The following is an 18,455-nucleotide window of genomic DNA, read 5'->3' as shown; positions in this document are numbered from 1 at the left end:
CATGGCTAGACCCGCCATTCAAAAGCTCTGCCACTGAGCATGAAATCTTTGAGATATGTGCCTTGATGTGTATCACATATTAGCATGAATTTTAATGCAAAATCAATGGATAAAAAGATTGGCGGACTTAGGACTCCTATCAGTATATATAACATTTATGCTATACTCGGGTGCATAAATAACAGTTCTCTTTGACAATAATATCAGTAATAAATGAACCACCATGTCAGATCTAAGCGCTCTTTTATGGTTATTGAGAGCGTTAGATGTCAAATAAATAAATAAATAAATGGAACAAGGTTGAAATGCAGTACCTCCAGCCAGAATGTCCAATTCTCATGGCTACTTCCGCTAAGTCTCATAATGTATGAAGGGGGGCCACCGTCAGCTGATTCAGGAGCTGAAGAGGGGAAAAAAAACTCACAAGATTTTTAACCGTTGAAGCAAAATAATACTAATAGTAATCAACACAGAAAAAATAATGTATGGGCAAGCAACCTGGAAGCCTATTATCTGCAAAAGACCAACTTGATAATGGACCAGTAATATTAAGGACTGTCGACCATATTTCTCTCAACGAACTGCAACAGTTCAAAATAAAAGCAAACTCTATAAGGACGTCAGAAACTTTTCAATAATGTTGTTAGAGGTATAGTGAACAGGTAAATCTTGAGGGAATGATAGTGGTACCCAAGAAAGAGTTCCAGGTGCACTCTTCTGTGTGATGTTTTAGATACAGAGTCTGTGCGAAGGATTGACAGGCGAGGCATGTCTTTATATTGAAGGAAAATATCATCACTTCGTGCGGGGAACTTCATGCTCCCTGACAACAAGGAAGATATTGGAAATACAGCCTGAAAAATACAAAGAGATCAGAGCCGTAAGAATATGCAAACACTTAAAAAAAATAGAACCCATATCTTCTCAAGGCATAAAGGTATATGCAATTGTAAGACACTTGAAAAAAAAATAGAATCCATATCTTCTCAAGGCATAAAGGTATATGCAGTTGTAAGACCTCATTATTCATTCTCGAGGTCCAAGTGAAAGGGTTGGTCATGTAATAGTATGTGTATGAGGCATACACACATAAGAGGCCTCACTTAGCAAGATGAGCTACCAAGAGATAGGAACAGTAAGATTCACATGCTGTAATGTGACCAGGGGTGGCCTCACCTTAGCCTATCCCTTGACAGCTCATTTAGCAAAATTGCATGCTTTGTTAGTTGAAGCATAGCAAAAGTGCATGCTTAAAGCCTCATAAAGTGCTTCTCTTTTGAAGCGCATGCTTCAAGACAACGATAAGGGAGTTAAACAAAGACTTCTAATTAGAATGAAAAGAAGGCTTAGTCTCTTCATTTTCTCTCTCTAGCCTAAAAACTACCCTGCTTCATTTTGTTGAAATTAAAAGCCAAAGGAATCATATTATATAATCTTGTGATAGGTATTGTTCTTTTGTGTTCTCCGAGCAAAAATTTCTTGAGTACTAAATTATGAATTTAACTTGTTTTCAAACAATCCTAACTTTATCGTTATTCCCGCCCCCCCCCCCACACCCCCCCCCCCTTGTCTCAATGGATATTAAATTTTCTTCCATCTCGAGAACCCTCTTCTCTTTCCTGGAGATTGTTTAGTTTCTTGTCATTTGTTATGTGGACACTTGAGTCAAGACTAACACTGAATATAGGTTTTTTAATAAGAATAATAATTGTATATCATGTGGCTTCAATATAATCATGTATATATACAGATATCACTTAGCTTAGTTTGTAATAAATTATGACTATACTTACTTTATTCCTTTTTTGTTTACTCTCAAAGACCTGAATGTATCTATTTGCAAATATTGTATCACACTAAAATATTTATAAATTTTACCATTAAAATATCATAAATTATGATGTTTATGACTCATGCCTTGAAACTGCTTCCGTTCGCTTTATAAAAGGGTCTCACACTACTTTAGGGTTTTGATTTTTTTTAAATACTGATTTTATTCTTATCTTCTCTGGCTCTCTTATCTATAAACCCGCCAACCCTGAAACCAGTTGAACCCTTCGGCAGCTCCCTATCTATCTATCTCTCTCCCTCCCTCCCTCCCATAACCCTATATCTGCCCCCATACTGAAGTCAAAACCCCACTCCTTTCCCTGTAGTAGACTATGAACCTAGTTGTCAGCCCCAAGATCCCCCTCGCTCAAATCTCTTAATTAATTAATTAAAATTTTAACTATAATGAATCAAGTGAGGGTCAGACATTGTAATTGTCAAAGAATCCTGCCACTACACTAAAAATAAAATTGTGGTGAGGGTTGAGTGTAATAATTTTATACTCTAACATGCGCTCGCAAGTTGAGTGCCTTTTCATTGACCAAAACTTGGACTCAAGTAGCGATATCTCTTTTAATTTGCTTTAAATTCGTGGCCGGCGGGGATTGAAGCTGAGTATCTCTTATATCATGTCAATGAACCCTAAGACTATACGAAAACTCCAAAGTTCTAGTGATGGTTGAGGGTTGTAATTTTTCAACTTAAAAAAAAAGAGAATGTATCGAGAATATTCCCTAACAGAAAATCTAGAAGTAACTCAAATGATATTTTGAGAATTGAGGGGCAAATCGAAATACAATCAAATTTGGGAGGTAATTTAAAAATATTATAGTTTCAAGGGGTATATAGGTTTAAAAAAAAACATACATAATATATAAACACACATACAAATGCACATATACATATATAATTATACACTTATAATATATTATTTGTGACCACCACCCACCCAAACAAACAAGGTCATCCACCTATACACTCGCATTTCCAAGAAATAGCGGACTGGTATGCTGGGAGCATAAAACTGAAAATATTACTATCAATGTATAAGTGGAGGACATTTTATTACTTAATAACCAGCAGCGAACCATCACATACAAATGAATGAGATATAGAGAAAAAAAATCACATGAATTCGGTAATGATACATACAAAACTACATCGAATTTATATGGTATGTATTTCTAAAATAGAAACAACAACCGGATGCAAATCCAATGGAAAGAAATTATTAGGATAACCTAATGATTGCTGCCTATGAGTGGTGAGGTATCCCTAAGAATGGAATGGGATAGAAAGAACAAGGAGGAGGGTTGGTCCACTAAGGTGTGCCATATAAAGGGTAAATAAGTTGATACCAAAATGGAACCACATAATATAATCAAGTTCGCCATGTCGGCTGCAAAACTTTACAGAGTATAAAATATATGGTCATCTAGAAGGGTGCAGAGAAAAAGAGCAGTCAAAGCTATTGCTCAGACATACCCTAAACCTCTTAGAAATTAGGAGAGTTTTCACAAGCGTATTCACCCAAGTACTAGTATCCAAGTAGCTAAATAACAAAGAACGAATAGCAGCTCCACCTCAAGTTGGAGCATATATATACAAAATATGCCCAGTTTGTTACACACAGGAACAAGAAAAAGTAGGTCAAAGAGCTTTGTACAAGAGAGACACTTATAACAAAATAGCAGCCAGAATAGTGTCCTCACATCTAAAGAGCACCCATGTACAAGAGAGCCGAAATAAAGTCAGACAGATATCACACGCAAATTCTTGCTTGTGTGGTCAATATGCAGCAAAGTCAGTGAATAGACAACAGTAGAGACCCTTGAAATTGACTCAAAGTTTAGAAACCTATACCAGGGAAAGAATGTGCGGAACTACTTAATAGCAAAAACCTTATAGGTGGCTTTAGCTAGAAGAAGCAAAAAGGGATAGAAGAGTTCTGATTGATCCATCACTCGCTTGTTTGCCTGATCTTGATTTTGGAATCCTTCAACGAGAAAGATCACAACTTCAAGGCACCTCATTGACAAGAAACTAACGAAGTTCCATAAGAATAAGCAGGCAACCAGGGAGCTAAATGTTCACGTGAACGGTACCATCGGAGGTTACCACCACCATGAACAGTACCATCGCAGTTCTGCTCAGGATTAACAGTACCATTAAAGTATTGCTCAGGGTGAAGAATACCTTCAGACACTATTCACGATGTACAATACATTGAGGTGGGGTAGTTTATCTTCTCATGTGTATGATTTTTTGTGGTCAGGGTTTTCCCAATTTCTCCTGCTCTAATAGCATGTACAGAAAAGGAGCCGCCAAAGTTATTACTCCCACAAACCCTAACCCTTAGATAGAGATCAGAAGAGTAATATAAGCGAGTATGGAAATTGACCGGAGTATTCAAATTGTCAAATAGCTAACTAATAAAATCTTAGCAGAGGGATCACTAGATAATACTACTGAAGTTCCCTATAACACTGAACAAACCAGAGGCTGATATTACTGACAATGGGATGACAACAGCATGAAAGTCTATGTAGGTAAGAATTCTCAGCAAGATGCAAGTCGGATAAGGTACGATGTGTGCAATGCTTAAGTGAGGTGCATTAGAAGCGATAAGAGGGCCTGAGAACTACAAAAAAGTTGGAAAAAATTGCAGGGCAAGTACAAGATGGATCACGAAAAAACTGAGGCAATCTAAGGGCAGACTCTCTATGTTGAAAGGTAGCCTCGTGGACGCCAAAAATTGGAAGCAAAAGATTCAATCATGCTAATCACAACATTCAACCGGACTACAAAATTAGCAAGGTATTATTTTAAAGAGACTGAAGGCAACTTAAATTAAGATATTAGGCCTCTGGATTTCTCGAGGTATTGAGTACAAAGGCTGAAGGAAATTCAAATAATGCAACCATGCAAAGTTTTAATATAGATATAAGACTGCAATTTCAAAAGAACAAACTGTGGACAGAAACTTCTGCTGCAGGGAAAAATACATGCTAATTTGTAAGAAAGTACTATGTACATCTGATGCTGAACAGTCGTCTAGAATTTGAGCCCATATTCGCTTTTTCAATGGCAGAAGTCCAAAGTGATGACCAGTTTTCAGTCAGCCCTTTTGGGTAATAACTATATTTCCTTTATGCTTTAGAGGTTACTAATTTGATTCTGCATGTTTTTGTCCAATGCTTCTATATGTAACTCAGCCCAAGGTTGGATTTCAGTGGAACCTGAAGTTCAAATCTCAGTGAACTGCCTCAATCTTGTAATTTGTATTCATGATGTTCAAAAAATTTCTGGCAGAAGAAGTTTTCATGAGAAGGGGAGGAAATAAGACTCGCTGCCTGATATTTCAAGAGTGATTCTTCTCATCCTGAACTGTTGGAAAAGGGAGAGAAAGGATCTAGCTTTAATTAGAAACCTTTATTTTTGAAAGATTCACTTCATATTATTTAAAATACTTACCGTAACATGCTTCTCACAATTTGAAGGAAAATAACAGGCATTCCTTATTCACTTCTTACAATAAAGAGGGACTGTGAGCTCTCATATTGCCTTACATATTTTGTTATTCAAATAGTGGTGGAATTCTATGATAATTTACCAGCTTATTCGTGTTATCTAAATAATGAAGGTATTTGTTTGGTTTTATGGTGAGGACAGGTTCTTCGATAAAAAAATTATGGGCATTTATGCAAATGTAGAAAATTGTCAATAGAATGCACTGACAAAACAGGACATTTTTTCAAAATAATTTCACATAATCATTAATTTGCAGCATTACTTTATATACTATTGCGTTATTTGAAAATTAAATAATGGTAAGAATAACTGAAACTAAGCAACTGTTAATTATTTATGTACAAACAACAGTAATCACGGTCAAAACTTGTTACGCCCCCTGATACAAAATAATGAACTTAATCTACTTACCACCCATGAACTTTTATCAGAATAGTAATCTTCTGTAAAAGAAAATTCTGAACTGATCCCGAGAAATTTTGCAGCCTCAGGAGCATTCTTGAAGAGAAAAGTCAATGAATTGGCATCCACTACTGAAAATTCATAGCGGGAATCAACAATTTGACCTGCATCTGCCAAATACCAACCAACCAACCAACCAAAAGTTTAAGATGAAAGAAATCTTATTATCTGCAGTTAAAGACGCATAAAGACTTGCAAGCATTAACATACGCACTGCAGCATTGACCAGTCAACATAATAATGTACAAGAGGTGATGATTGCTGGTCATTTCTACCTAAGATTTCTTGTCAGTATCAGATGAAAGCATACAAAGGATGACACATTCAGTATGTTTATCAATCTTACAGAAGTTCTGCAGAATAATTGCACCAAGGGCATCACATTGTAGCAGAAAGAAAATAACAGGAATATCATTTAGCCAAGTCTCATATAAAGCCAAAAGAATTTCTTCAACCCACCTGTATAACAGTATCATGTTCCAAGAAGGAAACAGGATTACTATTTGGAAGCTTATGTTGAGTCATTTGACATTTGTTAGAAAAGAGTAGTAGTTTAGCATTGGTTTAGTCCCACATTGCCTGTGAGACTAACTTGTAACTAACCCATCACTATAAATAATAAAGTAAAGAGTGTGGGGAAGGTTCTCCAATAAACTCTTTTTTCACCAAATATTAACATGGTATCAGAACCTATCCCTAACCCTAACCCTAATACTAATCCAAATTCCTAAGCCTAACCCTAACCCTAATTCCCGAGTCTTCGCATCCACAAAACCCGCTGCCTTTGTTTCGTTCGCCTTCGCTTCATCCAGATCCGATCTACTTCTTCAAGCACACGCCAAGCTCCTCCTCCTTTCGAGAGCACGTGTTGACCGACGCCCCGAGAGCAGCCAATTCCTTGACCACAGCGTGCCCGATTCCCTGAGTTCCACTAGTGACGAGAGCAGTCATCTCAATGCCAAGATCCACTTCCGATTTGTTCGTCGCAACTTCCTCGACACTTCTCTTCGTTTGCCACAACATCCCAAGATCCACTTCCGATTTGTTCGTCGCAACTTCCTCGACACTTCTCTTCGTTTGCCACATTGCCACAACATCCCGTCGTCGAGACCCACCCGCCGCCGCCCGCCATCGATGACCACCGCCACCATGAGGCCTTCACTCGCTGTCGATGACCGCCGTCAATCCGTTTCTCCTTTTTTGTTTTCGGATCTGAATAAGATCTGCGAGTTGTACCGTAAATAATTAAAAAAATAAAATAAAAATAAAAAAACCTTCGAGTTTCATGTTAACCTTCGGGTTCTTAAACTTTAACCTTCGGGTTCAAAATTAAACCTTCGCGTTCTTCAACTTGTTCAGCCTACTGGCTAATTCAAGAATTATTATCTTAAACTTGGACATATTTTAATTGTTTCCATTTTAGAGTACACATTGTGGAGGGTATCGTCTTGAACTTTACTCGTTTGTTTCATGATAGACGAATCTGAGGAACTCAAGAATTCTGAGTTAACGGTCCAGACGAAAGTTTTAAAAATATTTTCTGGTAGAATCACTGACCGGAAGCTTGATGGAATTAACTATTTTCAGTGGAAGCATGTATTGAAACCTATATTTAATTTAGTTGTGTTAGCTGATGGTTCACGTACACCTGTTCAGAGTGTTGACAACACCAATTCTACCCCTAGTCTTCATCTTTCCTCCGTATTCTTTCTTCGTAGTTTTCACTATAACTTTTTATCTGTTAATAAGATTACTAAATCTTTAAACTGTACAGTGACATTCTTCCCCACATATTGTGTCATTCAGGACCTAATCACGAGGAAAACGATTGGGACGAGACATTAGCAGATTGGCCATTATAAACTGGAATTGGACGCCAAACATTTGGTTTGTATCAGAAACTTATCAGCCCTATAATACCACTGTCAGCTAGGACATCCCTCTCTTTGTTCTCAAGCTTCTTAATCTCCTGTTCAAATCTCTTTCCTCATTAGAGTGTGAGTCATGTCAACTTGGCAAACACCATTGTGTATCTTATCTTAATCGAGTCAATAAGAGGGCTGCTAAGCCATTTGATCTTGTTCATTCTGATATATAGGGGCCATGCCTAATAACTTCTAAATTGGGATTCCGATACTTTATCAGTTTTGTAGATGATCACTCTCGTGTTACCTAGATTTATCTTCTAAATTCTAGATTTGAAGTCTTTTCCACATTTAAACTTTTTTATTCTGAAATAGTCAATCAATTCAAGTCTTTGATAAAAAATTTCTTATCTGATAAAGCAAAGAAATATTTGGATGACAACTTTACTAGTTTCCTTGAACAACATGGAATCCTACATCAGTGTTCTTGTGTTTACACTCCTCAGCAAAATGGAGTTGCTGAACGAAAAAATAGACATCTCATTGACATTGCTATTCCATCGCCATGTTCCCAAAGAATTTTAGGGGCAAACTATCTTAACAGTAGGTTACTTGATTAATTGAATGCTATTTTCTGTTCTGTAAAATAAAATTCCTTTCAAAGTTCTATACCCAAACGATGATCTCTTTCCGCTTCCTCCAAAGATATTTGGATCTCTGTGCTTTGTTCATAATCACAGTCCAAATAAATAAAAGTTTGACTCTCGGTCTATTAAAGATATTTTTCTTGGCTATTCCCGAAAGCATAAAGGTTACAAGTGTTTCTGTCCGTCACTCAATCGTCTTATGTTATCTGCTGATGTAACATTCTTTGAAGATAAAGCTGATCATTCTAGTTCTCCATATCCATTATCACCGGATGAGTATGACTATTTGATCCAACAAGAGTCATTGGTTAACGGTGGTAGTTCATCTGCTGATAATACTATTTACGATACTAGCAAAGAATCAGTTCGGTTTAACGACCTAATTCAAGTTTATCATCGTCGCTCTGCTTCTGCTCCTGTGCCAACGTCGGCCTCAACACCTCGTCCTCGGCCCGAAGAACCTAAATCAATAAGTGCACATTTACCCCCTTCTGCGGATGACCTCTTATTGCACTTCGAAAATGGATACGAATTTGTACTCAACATCTTATTTCTAACTTTGTCTCCTATGATCGACTCTCCTCTATCTTTCGATCGTTTGTTACTTCCCTCGACTCATATTTGGTTCCCAAGCATGTGTCAGAAGCCCTGTCTATTCCAGGTTGGAACCAAACGATGCATGATGAAATGAGGATCTTGCGGCAGAATGTGACTTGGGATTTGATCACACTTCCACCAGGAAAGCGACAATGTCGACCGCAAGTGGGTGTACAGTGTCAAACTGAATCCTGATGGAACTTTGGCGCGCCTGAAAGCCCGACTAGTTGCCAAAGGCTACTCACAGGTGTATGGCTTGGATTATATAGATACCTTCTCTTCGGTGGCAAAAATGACATCTTCGGATTTTTGTTTCGTTAGCAGCCACAAATCATTGGTCACTTCATTAGTTGGACATCAAGAATGCCTTCTTTAATGGTATTTTGAATGAGGAGGTTTACATAGAGCAATCACCAGGTTTTGTTGCTTAGAGGGAGAATGCGAAGGTGTGTAGGCTGAAGAAATCACTCTATGATTTGAAGCAGTCTTCGAGAACTTGGTTTCAACGTCTTGCATCGGTTATTTAGGAATTTTGACTTTGTCGTGCACAGAAAAATCACTCAGTCTTCTGACGATTTCAGAATGGGAAACGAATTCTGCTCGTTGCCTATGTGGATGACATTATAATTACAGGGTATGATGCTTCTGATATTGATAGCTTGAAGAAGCATTTACAGCTGCATTTCCAAATCAAAAATCTTAGTTCCATAAAATACTTCCTAGGCATTGAAGTTGCAAAGTTAAAGAAGGGTATTCTTCTGTCACAAAGGAAGTATGTCCTAGATATGCTCTCAGAAGTCGGAATGTTAGGATGCAGAAACAGTGATTCTCCAATGGAGGTGAACTCAAAACTACTACCAGACGAAGGGGAGCTTCTTGAGAATGTTAGGCAGTATAGGAGATTGGTGAGGAAACTGAATTATCTGAAGGTGATCAGATCTGACATCACATTCGCAGTCAGTGTTGTGAATCAATTCTTGTCCGCACCAAGAACTACTCATTTGAATGCAGTAATGAGAATTTTGAGGTACTTAAAGAAGGCTTCAGGACGAGGAATTTTCTACTCAGATCAAAGACACACCCGAGTTACAGGTTTCTCTGATGCGGATTTGGCCGGGTGTCTTCTCGGAAGAAATATGGTGTTATGAAAAAGTAAGAAGCAAAGTGTTGTGTCTCGATCCAGTGCAGAATCAGAATACAGAGCTATGACAAATATGATACTAGAGATGGTTTGGATCAGAGACCAATTGACAGAGATTGGTCTCCCTCTAGAATGTCCCATGAGTCTATATAGAGACAATAAAACAGCAATTCACGTTGCTGAGAATCATATGTTTCATGAGAGAACCAAGCACATTCAAGTCGACTGTCATGTAATCCGCAAGAAGCTCAAGGACAAAATCATTACGAAAAAACATGTATCAACAGTACATCAGTTGGCAGACATTCTTACAAAACCACTTGGTCGAACACGAGTTAACTTTATTTGTGACAAGCTGAGCATGCATGATATATATGCTCCAACTTGAGGGGAAGTGTTAGAAGAGAGTATTAGTTTAGCATTGGTTTAGTCCCACATTGCTTGTGAGAGTAACGTGTAACTAATCCATCTCTATAAATAATAAAGTAAAGAGTGAGGAGATTGCTCTCCAATAAACTCTTTTCTCTCCAAATATTAACAACATTATTTTAGTTCCCAAACAGATAAATACCCAACAAACAATTCAAAATATCCTCAAGTATCTTGACTCCTATTAAGATGTATAAACAGTTGCAGTTCTACACAGGTTATAGACTTAAAAACTTCAGTATCATTCCTCATATTCATTAGCATCTTCCTGCCTTTTTCCATCAAAATAGGTCGAGTATGGAGCACATGGATCCATGAAAGATTGGACTAATTCTATGGCTGCCAATTGATTTCAGCAATCAACATAGATACCGAATTCCTGCCATGAAAATAGAGGGTTCAAGGGGAGCTGGTGGGTGGTAATGGCAATGTGATTTAAGCTCATGCAACCAATGAAAATCTTTCTAAACTATCCTAGACTAAGCCCTAGAAGAAGGGAAAGATGACAGATTTTCTATATCAAACTATACTCAAACTGTAAGGAGCAAATAAAACTGAAAAGCAAAACGAATCACATCCCTGAAGAAAGCTCTAGTATAAAAGATAATACAAATTCTGAGGATGATTTGAATTGCTACTTGCTAGTACTTGACCAGTCACTATGATTATGCATATCCTGTCAAGACATGCAAGCAATGATAACTAGCCAACTGAACTATGTCAAAGATGAAGGATATCTCTACATTCTTCAAATATGTATTCCGATTTAAAAACAAACAAAATTTAGGTTTCCACATTAGTTTTGCCTAATCAAATAGTTGATTAATTTATTAATTCTCAACTTGGCGCATTTTTAACAGTTATCTCAGCATGAATACCAGTTATATGATTAGGCATAAGATAATAATTTGTGTCATAACTTGACGTGTTAGGTGAAAACATTTAAAATCAAGATAGTGTAGAATTTGCATTCAGGATTAAACTCCTTAAGATAATAGTGCTATCTTATACATAAAATGCACAGGTGATACAAGCATCAAACTCTGATTTGCCAGGTATATGATTGGTACAGACAAACTAGATAAATTGTATAGTTTTTCCACATTAAAGGAGGGACCATTACCACCAAATACATTATTTCCAGTAAGAAGTTGGAGGCATTTCTTTAAATTGTAACCTTCTTGCCACAAGTAGAATGCCTTACTCCTGTCTCCCAAAATTCCTCATGGTTGACCTCAGACAATAATAAATGTAAATAGCTGCTAAAACCCAACTCAAGATGAATGCAAAATAAACAAAGAGACTGACTTGAAAAGACAAGTAATGGCGGGTATTTAAGATCATAAAGCTACAAGGGACATGAGACACACTTCTATGCTCAGAGATAAACTATCACATAAGCATCACATTAATGAAAAGAGATTTTGTTATAACATACCAGTGGTCGCAAACTTGTGCTGAAGTAAAACCCTTTTTGGTGCAGCAACACTGTATGGAAAGATCTGGGATGACAGGGCCAAAGCAAGCACAGTCACTTGCAACAAGAACTGCAAAATGGACAACTTACCCAACCAACGACCGGCAACAGGTATTAAAGGACCAACACACCATCCAGTAACCAGTCCAATAATTGCCGCCACTACAATATCAGGAATGAAAAATCCTGCAAGAAGAACCTTCATTGATTTATTCATGTACACATATTTTTTACTATAATCTCTCATAACCTCCAGCTTCAATAGCAGTAAATATAATCATGTCTATTTATTAATCATATATCTGGGGGAATACACATAATTTAAGATGTGGATAGTAAAGAAAGAAAGTCACTTAATACGGACATTGCGGCTTTCCTTTTCTAATTAGGTGAACTCCTGGACAGGAGCATTCCTTCCAATGTATTGGAGGCAAACTTTGAATCTGTGACTCACTACTATCACCAAGTCCCTTTAATAGCTCTCCAGCTTTCTCTTAGATGAGCAAGCAAGCTAGTTTCAGTTGTGACAACTTTTCAGCAAGCGTAGTACATCATGGAAAGATTCAACTACTAGATTGATATAATTAAATCAATAAGAAGAAATCAGGATCTGTGCAAAATAATTATTTGTAACCCTAATCATTTTGATGGCTAGACAAGAAAAGACATCCATATTTAATAGGCAAACTTGTCATTTATGATTAAGATGGCAGAGCAGGAAAGTCGCTTAATAGTGGCTTGCAGCTTTCCATTTCTTGAAAATAGGTGGATCTCTCCCATCCTTTCTCCTAGATAGGAGCACTCCTTACGATATAATGAAGGAAAATTTTGAAGCCAGGGTCCACTACTATCAGAGACAAGCCCCCTTAACACCTCTCCAGCTTTCTCTCAGGTGAACAAGGCAAGCCGGTTTCAGTGTGACAACTTTTCCGCAAGCATAGTACATCATGGAAACAATCAACTACTAGATTAGTAGATTGATATAATCAAATCAAACAAGAAGAATTTGTCTATATGCGCGGAAAAAAACAGAGAGAAGAAAGAAAGACTTCGTAACCCTAACAATAGTGATACCTAGATTAAAAAAGACCATATTATAACTAAGAAAACCAGATTTAGATCAGAGAGCTTAGAATAATCAGCAGAACTAACCATATGGCTTCGGAAGAGAACCCATCATCCCCATTTTCTCAATCAAGAATTGGACGAGAAACCCACCAAAGTAGACATTATATGTAAGGCATGGGACTAGAGGGATGATGTATCCTGCCATTGACCTGAAATTTTTCCTCATTATAATATAAACATGGGAAAGTAAATTTACATATGTATCTATCCTCGGAAAAATGATTGATGTTCCAAGATACAATAAAAGACTACACAACCTAACAGAACATTCTGTATGAGAATCATGATCGACGTGTTTTTTGGATTTCAACTTTTTCACAAACAACAAAAATTTGACATTACTCGAACAACAAAACGAAAACAACAATGAGTGATGTTAGTACTTCATGTATAGAAATCCATGTTATCACACAACTTCTTTACACAATCTATGACCTGTTTATTTTCTTGAGTTTATCATACAGGAACAGAGAACAGTTTATAGGAGGTATTGTATCTTGGGTCCCACAGTAACATGCCAGTATTACCTTTCAACCGAAAAGCTTTATGCATTGAGCATTTCTGCATTTGGACCATGGGTCTCTCCAAATTCTACTGTTTGGTTTGATTTACCTTTAACCATGTCTTATCAGCAGCATATATGTTGACCACAGATCAAGTAAATCATTAAGCTATGCGCACTTCAGACTTTAATAGAACAGCTGTCAGGAAATAGAGACTGAAGCTACAACTTGATATCTAAGACGCTTAGTTAGACTAGGTATTAAAGATACCAGGAATTTTATAGAAGCTACTAAATGATGGAACAGATAGGACAAGAAAATACATTACTATTATCCTTTAAGTTTGGGAATGTGATTCCATGTGAATCTAAGCATGATTTTAGGCCATAAAGATGAATATGAAATTTAACCCATACTTAAATAAGCAACTATATGAAATTTAACCCATACTTAATTGCACGAAAATGTGTGACCACTATCCACCAATTGGTCATCAATGTAGCACCTACTGATATTTGGTAATGAATTTCCTACTAACTATAGAATGCTAATATCATGTTAATGGCTGAGCATGCACACTTCGCAGATTCTCAGTGGATCGTTGAACCCATTTTAATTGGAAAATGCTTCAATATGATGATAAAAGTATCCACTAATCAAGGAGCTCTTAATGTCCTTTAGCTTGGTGTGAAACTCCCAAGACGATCCTACAAATGTATTCTTTTTCTTTTATACCTTTTTGAGAAAAGAAAGCTAAGTTTATTATTTAATATGGGAAGGAACCACTAACCATTTGCACCTTATACATTTAAAGTAATGCAATGCATCGAGGGATCCACTAACAAGGTACACACATTGTCCTCACAAGACTTTAAGAAAGGGATTTATTGAATTGTCATCCAATTAATTAGTCGAGATTTATATTTTCATGCTATGAATGTTTTTCTAAAGTATTGTTTAATGCATCAACTGGACCATAAAGCAAAGTCATCATTTGATTGAGCATCAAGCTAAAATCATGTTAATGGTATAAAAACTTGTTTTCACTCAAATTTTTCTCTAACTCTTCCAAAATTATTATAGCCTTACATCATAATGTTGTCCCTAGTATATTTAATACAACACTGCTCAAACTCGTAAAAAAGTAAATACAGATTAATAAACTCAAAGGATTTTCTTGGAAATTTGAATAAATTTAGCTGCAAAACTAGATGGATTCTGTAAAAATTCACTCTTCAGTAGGGTCTAGGATCATAGAGTCCCTTACTTGAGTGTGTGATGGCCGAAATTCTTGCTAATTTGACCAAAACAAATCCATGCAGGAACCATCGATGCTGATATAAAAAATGTCAAGAATCCTCCACCCAATCCAGCTACGAGATAAACCTGGAAAAATAGAAGGACTTCAGATGTTTTCCATTGGATAAGTATTAGTCCTAAAAAAGACGGAAATTATAGAAATATCACTACCTTGAATGTAAACATAACTAGGCTCAGAGTACAGAGATAAAATACTTAGGAACCAGTTGAAGCTTCCAAGGAAGTAAGTAAGCCAAACTAGGAGATTCAGGTTATCACTTGGGAGAAAAATCACAAATTACTTAAGGCGATGCTTGCACTGACTAAACATAGGACCAATCCATGACTGTCCCATTTGCAAGGTAACTGGTATGAGGATTAACAAATCATTCTCTCAAATTCTCATACAAAGGTATTTTAAAAATATATATATATACCACTAAAGAGAGGTAATTAATGCTTCTCTGTTGAGTTCTCCATTTCCCTATGCAACTCTCTCTCTCTCCAAAATCACAGCAACTCTCTCTCTGTCTTCAACATCTCTCTTCTTCAACCTTCGTCTTCTTCAACCTCTCTCTCTCCAAAATCACTGCAACTCTCTCTTCTTCAACCTTCGTCCTCATGGTTTATGAAATTATTTTGACGCTTCGTCTTCACGGTCTTCTTCAACCTTCGTCTTCATGATTCAGTGGGCTGTTAAATTATTTTGACGTTTTAATAGTAAGTTTATAAAATTTGTTTGATTTTTCGTCTAAAAGTTTTAGTTTTAACCTTAAAAATCGTAACTTTTTGTTGTAAAAGGTGAAATATTTCACCTTTTAGTCTGAAAAGTTTTTTGTTTTTTGAAGAAACCAGTTGAAAAACGAAGACACGCATAAGTGAATCTAGATTCACTGCAGTGAATCTCGATTCACAGCAGTGAATCCAGATTCAGTATGTGAGGTGTTTGTTTTTTACCATAAAAATCGTAATTTTTTGCATAAGTGAATCTCGATTCACTGCAGTGAATCTCGATTCACAGCAGTGAATCCAGATTCAGTATGTGAGGTGTTTGTTTTTTACCATAAAAATCGTAATTTTTTGCTGTAAAAGATGAAATCTTTTCATGGTTTAAAATTTTATAGCTTGTTTTTTACCATAAGTTTCTTATTCTTTTTGTTTAAAATTTTATAGCTTATTTTTTACCATAAGTTTTTTATTCTTCAATATAATCCAGATTCAATGGAGTGAATCCAGATTCAATGGAGTGAATCCAGATTCACTGGAGTGAATCCAGATTCACTCCAGCGAAAGCTTGGATGGTTATGATGGTTTTTAATGAATTGTTGAAGAAATAAATGTATGTGCTGTAATTTTGAAGAAATAAACGCATGAGTGAATCTAGATTCACTGTAGTGAATCCAGATTCAGTTATGTGAGGTGTTTGTTTTTTACCATAAAAATCGTAACTTTTTGCTGTAAAATGTGAAATCTTATCATGGTTTAAAATTTTATAGCTTTTTTTTACCATAAGTTTCTTATTCTTTTTGTTTTTATTTTTACAGATTTGCTATTGTTTGATGATGAGTTTCAGTCCACTGAATCTGGATTCAATTCAGTGAATCTGGATTCACTCTAATGAATCGAGCTTCAATATAATCCAGATTCAATGGAGTGAATCCAGATTCACTGGAGTGAATCCAGATTCACTCCAGCGAAAGCTTGGATGGTTAGGATGATTTTTAATGAATTGTTGTTGTGTTCTTCATGCGAAGATGGAAGATCAAAACTTGATAGAAGATGGAAGTGAGTTACAGAGAGCAGGAAGTGAGTTAGAGAGAGAAATGGGGAAATGGAGAACTCAACAGAGAAGCATTAATGTTGCCAGCCACCATTAATGTAGTGAATTGTTCCACGTGTTGTATTTTTGGTTTTCAATGTTGCCAGCCACCATTAATGTAGTGAATTGTTCTAATTTTACCCTTTTAACATTAATGATGTGTATTAAATTTGTCTATATTTACAATTCTGCCATCGAAATGTAGGCCATTGGATTAGATAGATTGGAGGGTTAGGATTGGTTTTTAGTTCTCTAGGTTTTTATTAGAACCTCTCCCTATATATATATATATATATATATATATATATATTTGCCAGCCACCATTAATGTAATGAATTGTTCCAATTTTACCTTTTTCACATTAATGATGTGTATTAAATTTGTCTATATTTACAATTCTGCCATCGAAATGTAGGCCATTGGATTAGATAGATTGGAGGGTTAGGATTGGTTTTTAGTTCTCTAGGTTTTTATTAGAACCTCTCCCTATATATATATATATATATATATATATATATATTTTGTTTTCATAAATTCAAAAATCATGTGCCATTTGATATTTGAGAATTTACCCACCAACGGGTAGACAAAGTAAGTGCAATTTGGGTTAGAATATTACACTAAACTATAACCCACAAACCCATCTTACATTGCTATAGCAAACATACCTACCGTTGAGAAAAGGAGTAATTGCACACATGTCCTCTGTAATATGTTGTTTGGAACTTATTGCGTATATATAATTTGATTTTAGAAGATAGGCCCAAACAAATTAGGGTTTAGTTCCTTCATTACGTGGGATTGGGATATTAAGTCCTAGTTTGGTTAATTTATTTCAGTTCATCATGGGATTGGGATTAAAATTACATCAGACTAAAGTGGCCCTCTCCTCTGAATGTTTCAAGAAAATACTATTAGCCGCCAAAATATTACAAATAGGTCGATGAAAGTTTTAAAAATTTACGACAAAGGTCTTAAAAGTTTTACAAATAGATCCCTCAAAGTTTTAATCCTGCAAAATTTTCTAAACTTACGAATAACCCCTTAATCAACATATTATATAATACACTATAAGCAGATCAATGGTGCGGGGAACTAATAAGTTGAGGGTTGGTGGAACTTTCTAAATATGTATTTTGAGGATTAGATTAGAGAAAAGTTCTACTTCCATCCATGTCAGTCTGAACAAATTAATCCCAGACGATTACACCAAACAATCCCGGACGAGTAACACACTAACACCTAGGGGTGTTAACGGAGCGGATACGATTTGGATATGACACTTATCATATTCATATCCGCTTACCCATCTCGGATACGGATATGGATACGGATATACATCGGTAAGAAAAATTCATATCCATATCCGCCAAAATCGGATATGGTTACGGATATAGATGCGGATATATAAACGGATATGTATGCGGATACAAAAAGGATATTAGAAAACTAGATAGTGTTCAGAAAAATATAGGCATGTGATACAAAAAGAGTTCGTTAATATGTTCATTATGATTGAAAAGCTAAGATTAGACATCTTGATCATCAAAATTAATCACAAATCCATAATCTAAGACTCGAAACTATCGTAAGAGTATGATCAATATGTATTCGGATATTTTCGGATACGGATATGGATATTTTACTACAAAACCATATCTGTAACTATATCCTATCGGTTATAGATTTGAGTAACCATATTCGTATCCTAACGGATACGGTTACGG

General features: G+C 36.1%; 1 protein-coding gene across 2 annotated transcripts in view; it reads right to left on the bottom strand.

Moving 5' to 3' along the window:
• Positions 1-18,455, bottom strand: part of LOC109837209 (endoplasmic reticulum metallopeptidase 1) — a 59,671-nt gene that overhangs the window by 1,322 nt on the left and 39,894 nt on the right. For both annotated transcript variants that reach the window (XM_020405348.1, XM_020405349.1), the window contains 7 exons: positions 14,878-14,996; positions 13,132-13,256; positions 11,941-12,165; positions 5,773-5,933; positions 691-854; positions 499-581; positions 315-400 (listed from right to left, as the gene is read on the bottom strand). In XM_020405348.1, coding sequence (XP_020260937.1) covers positions 315-400; positions 499-581; positions 691-854; positions 5,773-5,933; positions 11,941-12,165; positions 13,132-13,256; positions 14,878-14,996 — 963 coding nt within the window. The remainder of the gene's footprint in view (positions 1-314; positions 401-498; positions 582-690; positions 855-5,772; positions 5,934-11,940; positions 12,166-13,131; positions 13,257-14,877; positions 14,997-18,455) is intronic.

The sequence above is a fragment of the Asparagus officinalis genome, chromosome 4 (assembly GCF_001876935.1).
Source record: "Asparagus officinalis chromosome 4, Aspof.V1, whole genome shotgun sequence".
Classification (NCBI taxonomy): Eukaryota; Viridiplantae; Streptophyta; class Magnoliopsida; order Asparagales; family Asparagaceae; genus Asparagus; species Asparagus officinalis.
This window is presented reverse-complemented; position numbering and strand designations above follow the sequence as displayed.